The sequence below is a fragment of the Fukomys damarensis genome, unplaced genomic scaffold (assembly GCF_012274545.1).
Source record: "Fukomys damarensis isolate Sample0158 unplaced genomic scaffold, DMR_v1.0_HiC HiC_scaffold_3, whole genome shotgun sequence".
Classification (NCBI taxonomy): domain Eukaryota; kingdom Metazoa; phylum Chordata; class Mammalia; order Rodentia; family Bathyergidae; genus Fukomys; species Fukomys damarensis.
Genome location: NW_022900915.1, coordinates 8,836,987 through 8,844,541, shown reverse-complemented (window position 1 = coordinate 8,844,541; position 7,555 = coordinate 8,836,987). Strand labels below are relative to the sequence as shown.

At 52.4% G+C, this 7,555-nt stretch overlaps 1 protein-coding gene across 1 annotated transcript in view; it reads left to right on the top strand.

Moving 5' to 3' along the window:
• Arhgef37 (Rho guanine nucleotide exchange factor 37) overlaps positions 1 to 4,161 on the top strand; it is a 30,944-nt gene extending 26,783 nt beyond the window's left edge. Inside the window, exon 12 of the mRNA XM_010627144.2 lies at positions 1,151 to 4,161. Within this exon, the coding sequence (XP_010625446.1) occupies positions 1,151 to 1,360 (210 nt within the window). The 3' untranslated portion in view covers positions 1,361 to 4,161. The remainder of the gene's footprint in view (positions 1 to 1,150) is intronic.
• The last annotated feature ends 3,394 nt before the right edge of the window (positions 4,162 to 7,555 follow it).

Sequence of the window (7,555 nt, the reverse complement as noted above, 5' to 3'; positions counted from 1 at the left end):
GAGAGAGAGAGAGAGAGAGAGAGAGAGAGAGAGGGAGAGGGAGAGGGAGAGAGGATGGGAAGCCCCTGTGGGCTTTGGGTTAGGAGGGGAGAGTCCTGGAAGGCAGAAGTAGCTCAGCGGGGTTGTTGTGATAACAGGAAGAGCGGGTAAAGCCAGGCAAGGGGCAGCAGCCCAGAGGCCCCGAGGACAGGCTGCGGGATGCCGAGGGCCAGGGCATGCAGGCTGTGTGGACACCGGTGGAAGGTACACCCGCTGTGAGGGCGTCAGGGCCAAGACTCTCAGACTTCAGCCGGAAGTAGCACACCAGGGTCAGCACGGGGCTCTGAGGGTCCCGCTCCAGGGCCACCCCGTGAGGAAGGACCTGAGGGTGCATCATCTCCTCTGTGGGTGGTCGGTGTGGGCGGGCTCATCTACATAAACGCAGCAGCGTCCCCTGTTCCTGGGGTCCTCCAGCTCTTGTTCCTGAGGCTTCGCCACCGGTAATGACAGTAATGATAAACAGAGTCAAAGCAGCGTGCAATCATTAGGCCATTGCTGTGTGCCGGGCGCTCTCTGAAGTCCCATGTATGCGTTCATTCACTCACTCACTCATTTCCTCCGTGACCTAGAGAGTAGAATATCATATTCCCATTTTGCGGATGATGTAGCTGAGGTCTACAGAGATTCAGTAGTAGCTTAGTAAATGCCCTCCCCTCCATTCTAGTTCACGTGTCTCCCTAAAAAGTAATCAAGTTGTCCAAACACCTGGTTCTACTCCAGGCTGGGAAACTGGCTGGATCCGATGAACGCTTTCCATCTGGGGAGGGTCAGGCTGCTGCGTCTGCTCAGCCACGTGGCCACGGTGGGTCAGGCAGGTCTGTCTTCACAGCTGTGTGATTGTGAGCGAGTCTCTGGACTTCTCTGAGTCCCACTTTCCTTATCTGAAGAAACAGGGCGCACAGAATGGTAGGATTGTTGTGAAAACCAACACCCAGAAAAGCGCAGGGAGAGTGCCAGTCACGCGGCAGTGACTCGTATGGCGCTAGCAGACGTTAGTGCCACGGATGAACTTGGGAGGCAGGGAATGCCCAGCAGCGGGGACTGAGTCGGGTGAGTGGATCAGCAGCCTGGTGCAGTTGACCATTTCTGCCTCCCTGGCCCTGTGTCGCAGGTGGTAGCAGCGTACCCGTTTATGGCCAGGAGCGCACACGAGGTGAGTCTGCAGGCAGGCCAGCCTGTGACCGTCCTGGAGGCCCACGACAAGAAGGGGAACCCAGAGTGGAGCCTGGTGGAAGTGAACGGACGGAGGGGATATGTGCCTTCCGGCTTCCTGGCCAGGGCCCCAAGCCCTGCCCCGTGGGGCTGGACTCTACCCTTTTAGGATGCCCTCCCTGGAGCCCATGTTGCCAAGGCATGGAAGGGGCTTGTCGGGAAATGAACCGAAGAAAGAACAGGAGTAGAAAGGAGATCGGGCACCTGGAAGGCTGCTGGGAGCCGTGCCAGGGTGTTCGTGGCCCTGATCATTCACTATGTTTGCATAAGAACCTAGGGTCACAGCTGATTGGCCAGGACTCACCTGGACTCAGTTGGCCAGGACACTCACCTGGATACTGTGTGGTTGTGGGGAACGGGCTGGAAGAGTGCAGCACTGTCTGGCCTTACGGTACACTTCTCTGTGCAGAACCTGGACACAGCAAGGTTGACCAGTCAGCTTTTGTTTTTCTGTGCCGGCAGCTGAGTTATCTTGGACAGTAAACTCCAGGGAGCCTTCTCAGTGGCCGTGGAGAGGTTCCCAGGAGAATCTTGCCTGGGCCTGGGAGCGGAGTGATCCAGTCACAGCTCTGGAATGTGTAGGCAAATTCCCAGGTGATTCTCGGCACAGGGGATTTCGGTGGCATGTCAGGTGAGGTGTATAATACGGCCGGCAGCAGTTGTAGCATGCAGCCGTTCTCCCTGGAGTAGGAGCATGCAAATCAGTGCAGAAACAGAGGAAGTGCAGGCTGCAGGCTGCTGGGTGGGGAGGCAAGGTAATGGTGTGGTTTCTTGTTTCTGGGGAAAAGAGCTGGGGAGCCCCGTGGTTTCAGCTTGCTTTTTGGGGCCTGGAGGCAGCAGAAGCCTGAGGTCACTTGGCTGTGGCCTTAGACATAGGACATTGCTCTAGTTCTCCCCTCCAGGTTGTGTGAGACTGGCATGAAGCTAAGGGTGCAGAGGCTCCTCAGAAACCACGAAGTGTGATACCAGGGTCAGTGCCATCTGTGGTGTCAGGATGGCCTTGGCCACCAGCCGGCCTGGACTGGCACATGGAGTAGTCGTGCCGTCACCCCTTGCACCCATACCCACAGCAGCCAACATCGTCTGTTAACACGGTGTCCTTTTCTTCAAGCCCAGGCTCTACCCAGGTTCCTTCTCAATGTGTTCGTTGTGGATTAACAATAAGGATGTGTTGTTAGGGCCGGGGATTTAGCTCGGTGGTGCCTGCCACCTGCCTCAAAAGTACAAGGACCCAAGTTCAATCCAAAAAAAAAAAAAAAAAAAGAAATAAAAAAAGAAAAGGATGCGTTTTCAGATGCACTTGTTAAGAGACTATGCCTCAGGACTGTAACAGAGCGTATGCTCACAAGCTAGCCAAGCTGTGGCACCACGAGGTGATATAATGTCATGAACATCTGGCAGATGTTCTGTCCGTAGGTGACTGTCATGCAGCATGTGACTGCGCAGCACCCGAGGGGCCGATTTCTTGAACTCTGAATGAATCACCCCTTTCTCAAACCTGAAGCCTGAGTCCCCTCACAAACATGTCCTCTCCCGGGAAGACTGTCCACCCGGGCAGCGTTGGGCTGAGGCACATGGCAGACTTGTCAGAGAGGGGCAAGGTGATCCAGCAGGGTCTTTATGCAGTTTTCACAAGTTTGGAGCCAGCCCGCATGAGGATGTGTGTGGAACAGGTGGCAATGTAGATTTATTTCCAAGCGTGTCTCTGTGTTAGCAGTGGAGTGCCGAGCACTGTTAGCCCTGCTATCTGGAGGGCTCTTGAGAAATACGTACTTGTCTGTGTCAGACAATCTGTAATGTGCTTCCCCTGGGCTTGTTAAAGCATGAAGACTGCAGAAAGCCAAAGGAACTCAGGCCCCACGATCCCTTCCTCAGCCCTAAATTCGCTTCACAAGATGCTCTTGATGTATTTTCCTTTCCTTTCCTGCTCAGATTTCTGATAGAAATAGGGATCAGAGGAGTATATATCATAAAGTGTGATAACCATTTGTGAGTTACACAGATTCTTACTGGGAGCCCACTGTGCTGGGACACTGGCTTAGGGCTTCTCAGCATGGCTGCTCACTGCGTTTACCTGGGAAGCTTTCAACTGTGATGCAAGCCAGAAGCCCACCCAGAAAAGCTCCTGGGGTGGCCTGGGGTGGCCTGGGCTTTGGTCTTCAGGAAGCTCCCCAGATGTATCTAACAGGCAGCCAGGCTGAGGACCTCTGCCCCAGATATGCATGGACAGACAGACCCGGGGTCAGAGACAGAAAAGGGTAAACTAAGACGTGCCCTGGCTCAGCTTTGTACAGGCTATTTAAACAGGCGGCATTTGAGGCAGTTTGAAATAGGACAGCCTGTTCTGTCAAGTCCCAGAATGTATATTTATTAAGTGCCATTAAAAGGGACCTGAACAAAATTGGATGTTCTCACAGGCATAAGGGAGAAAAATGAAATCTGCGTGGAACCAAGGCTGTCTCTTGAAGGGAAAATAAAAACGTATTCAGTAGCACGTGGGTTATGGTTTCTCATAGCCCAGGCGATGAGATTAAAAGTCAGTGGAGAGTAAGAAAATGTGCATTGGGAAGATGGAGAATGGCCTGCATTTTCTCCAGGGGACTCTGTGTAATGTGCCTTTTACCCCCAGATGCCTAGAACCATTGTACTGTACCTCATTTATTTCCCTGCTGGGCTGTCACAGGCAAACTGGCTGAGATACTCGCCCAAGAGCTGAACAAGACTTCCAGGCGGGGAAGACTGGGTCACAAGGGCACCCTTGCCCTCTCTGGCAGAGGGAGGTATCTTTAATCCTCTGGATTCCAACTTAGGTTTGGATGAGAGGGCATGAAAGATGAATGAATTATTTGGTTGATATCATGAGCACCAGCTCATTGAGTAACCGATGTAAACTGCTGGGAATAAAGGACTTCAAAGATGACAGTGTCTCTGGATTTGTCTGACTTTAACCTTTGGGCAGTTCGACGTCCCGCGTACCGCTGGTTCCCTGGACAATTGCTGTACATAAAGGTGGCACCTTGCTCATTCACGTGTTCCTTTAATTGTCTACTGCTCACCAATCATTGAATTAAGTGCTGGGGATACAGGAAAGAGTCAGACAGATGGGGCCTGACCTTCCAGCGTCCGTGGCTGGGAGTGGGAGACAGACACGTTGGCAGTGGTTCCATGATTGTTAGGGTTAGAATAAGGCGTTAACAGGATCCCAGGAAGGGGACAGCCTTGGACTCAGACCTGGCCGCCGGGGAAGACTTCTGAGCAGAAGTGATATCCAGCTGAAGGCCAAGGAGCACCTGGAATTTCGTGAAGGTTGTCAGGCGGCCACGGAAAGGCCAGCGGTGACAGCGAGGGTGGCGTGTTAGAGAAGAGTCTGTAGAGCTGGAACCCGCGGCCTACGCAGGGGTGTTGGTGGGGACGGGGGAGGTGAGTTAGCAAGGTCAGTGATACAAAGCTCTGGGTTTCATTCTGAGGGCAGTGGGGGCCACTGAAGGGCTGGAAGCAGAGGGGAGACAAGCTCAGGACTGTATCAGAGCACTAGACTCTGGCTGTGGTCCTGATGTGACCACAGGCAACTGAAACTCCAGGAAGACAGGGAGCCCTAGCATCTCAGAATCTCCCTAAGCCTCTGTTGGGTGCAACAAGTAACAGATGTTCAGTACATATTTCTTACATAAATGTCCCAAGAGATGGGGACGCCAAAGCCTGTCCTCCATGCAGTCTCCAGGCTGGCTGGAAATGTGGAAGCTTCAAGCAGTTTTCTCGTCGTGTGGGCACAATGCCATCATCACCAGATCGAGGGAGATTTGGGAGGGCTGAGGTGGTTCCAGAGGCTCCTAGGAGGAGACAGGGCTGGTGTGGGGCCTTGTGGGACAGGGAGGATGGGCGTAGGAAACAGGAGTGGAGGCTTCTCATGACTTCGGGAGGCAGTGTGGGTATCATATATGTATAAAACACCCAGCGCTCGGTCCTAGAAAACCTGGGCCCAACGCCTGCCTGACCACAAGTAGCAGATGCTCTTATCATGGCTTCCGTATGCGGCCTTCAGGCTGCCGGTCCTCCCCTCACGGGACCCCAAGAGTACTCACTGCATAGTTCTAGCCTGTCTTAGGGGATCCTTGGCTGTCTCCACCCGGACCTCACTTCTGACGCCTTAGGAACTGTCCTGGCAAAACAGAGCCCGAGGTGCTCTGGATTGGGGGAGGGGTAGGCAGTACTGTGGGGAGGGGGATCCCGAACAATCTATTCATTTAACCTCGTTCATTTGTCTTTTTCTTTTCTTTCTTTCTATACTGGGGGTTGAACCCAGGGCATCTGCACTGAACTATATTTTTAGCTCTTTAAAAAAATTTTTTTTAATTGACAGAGTTTTGCCAAGTCCCTAAGTTGCTAAGGCTGGGCTTGAACTTTCGATCCTCTTCAGCCTCCCAGAGTCATCTGTTTTCTTACTGGTAATTTCTGAACTGACCTTTCCTGTTTTCTCATCTGTAAAATGGGTACAACAATTCCTTCTCCCACAGGGTTGTTAAAGATTAAATGAGCCGATCAGTGAAAGTAGTTACAGATTACCAGCGGTATCGCTCTGTACCAACGGGACGAGGGATCTGCAACCAGCAGGTGGCAGCAGGGCTCTTTGGCCAGCTGACAGAGGGCCGGAAAGATCCTCTGGGGTCAAACTGAAAAGCCCTTGAGAGAAAAAGGCCAAGTGAGGGCCACTGGGGAGCTGTGGAGACTCTAATGGACCAGGGTCTGCGTTCCCTGACCACTGTCTAAGGAGCTGCAGCTTCCTGGCTCCAGCCGCAAGACGCCATGTCTGAATGCGGGTCCAGTGGCCAATCAAACATTCTGTTTTTTCAAGAGAAGCCAGAAACCAGGATTTTTGTTTTGTTTTGTTTTATGAAATATGTGTGGAAGTTGTGTTATCTACAACAGGCCCCTCTTTGCGTCAGTGTGGGTTGACTGCCCTTGGTGAGAAACTGAAGAATTGGTTTCTTCATCTTTCCTGAGAAGTACTCATTACTTTATCAGACATTAGTGGCTCTTCCTTAGATCTCTGGGAAGCATTGTTTCCTTTTATGTTACTGTTTCTGTTATGTCACTTCAAATTTCTATTCGATTGTGGGTTGTGTTTTCTTCCCCCAGTGTGGCCCCCACAGTCCTGTCTCCCAAGGCAATTTATATATATATTTATTTATTTATATTCTTTGAGGCAGGGTCTTACTATGTAGTTGAGACTGACCTGGACCTCACTATGTAGCCCAGGCTGGTCTTGAACTCACAGCGGTCCTCCTGCCTCAGCCTCCTAAGTGCTAGGATTACAGGCATGCACCACCACACCTTGCTCCAAGACCCTTTAGAAGAGTAAATTAGATAGTGAAGTAAATCACTAAGCCCAGCACCTGGTTCATTAGTGCTCGGTGAACATGGTTACCATTCAGAAGAGACACAAAAGGTGAAAGGCTTGCAGGGCCTGTGTGCCTCCCTGTATGTGGGATGGTGACAAGACCTGGCCACTTCCCTGCGCGGGAGCCCCTTGTCTGTGCCTGCCGTCAGTCCTTAGGGATCTGGGCACTTCTGGGGCCTATGAGTGGAAGCTGAAGTCTGCGGTGGGTATGAGACAGCCCTGAGCCCCAGGTAGGCTGAGCCATAGAGGCACAGACGTTGCAGCCACCCCTCCTAAGCAGCCCCTTTTCTGGAGGAGGGATTTTGCTTGCTGTCTCACATTCCTGCCATTTCACTCTGCTCTGTACTTCAGGGAACAATATTTCCCAGGCTCCTTTGGCCTCTGGTGGCCTGATAGGTTGAATCCATGGGAAACACTAGCCTCAGGAGGAACAAAGACAGTTCCCCCTCTGTTCGCTTCACGCAGCATCTCTGCCAGCGCCAAGTCTCAGCTGTGGTCCCAGCTCCCCTGGATGGCCCTCCCATGCGGTCCCCAGTCCTGCTGGACAGACCGGGCCATACTTCCAGAGCTCGTTCAGTGGCCCTACACACTGGACACCAACAACAGTGCCTGCGCTCTGCATCCCTCCAGCCTAGGGATTGTAATGTTTCTCTGCTAATCTCCGAGGTGCTTCTCAGATCTTCCTTCACTTGTTTAACCCACTCCTTATATTCAGTTCCTCTCTTCAAAAGTGCAGATTGTGCCGGGTGTGGTAGTGCAGGCCGGGAATCCCAGAACTCGGGAGGCTGAGGCAGGAGAATTGCCGTGAGTTCGAGACCAGTCTGGGCTACATAGTGAGTTCCAGGTCAGTCTCAACTACACAGTGAGACCCTGTCTCAAAAAGCCAAAAAAAAAAAAAAGCGCAGA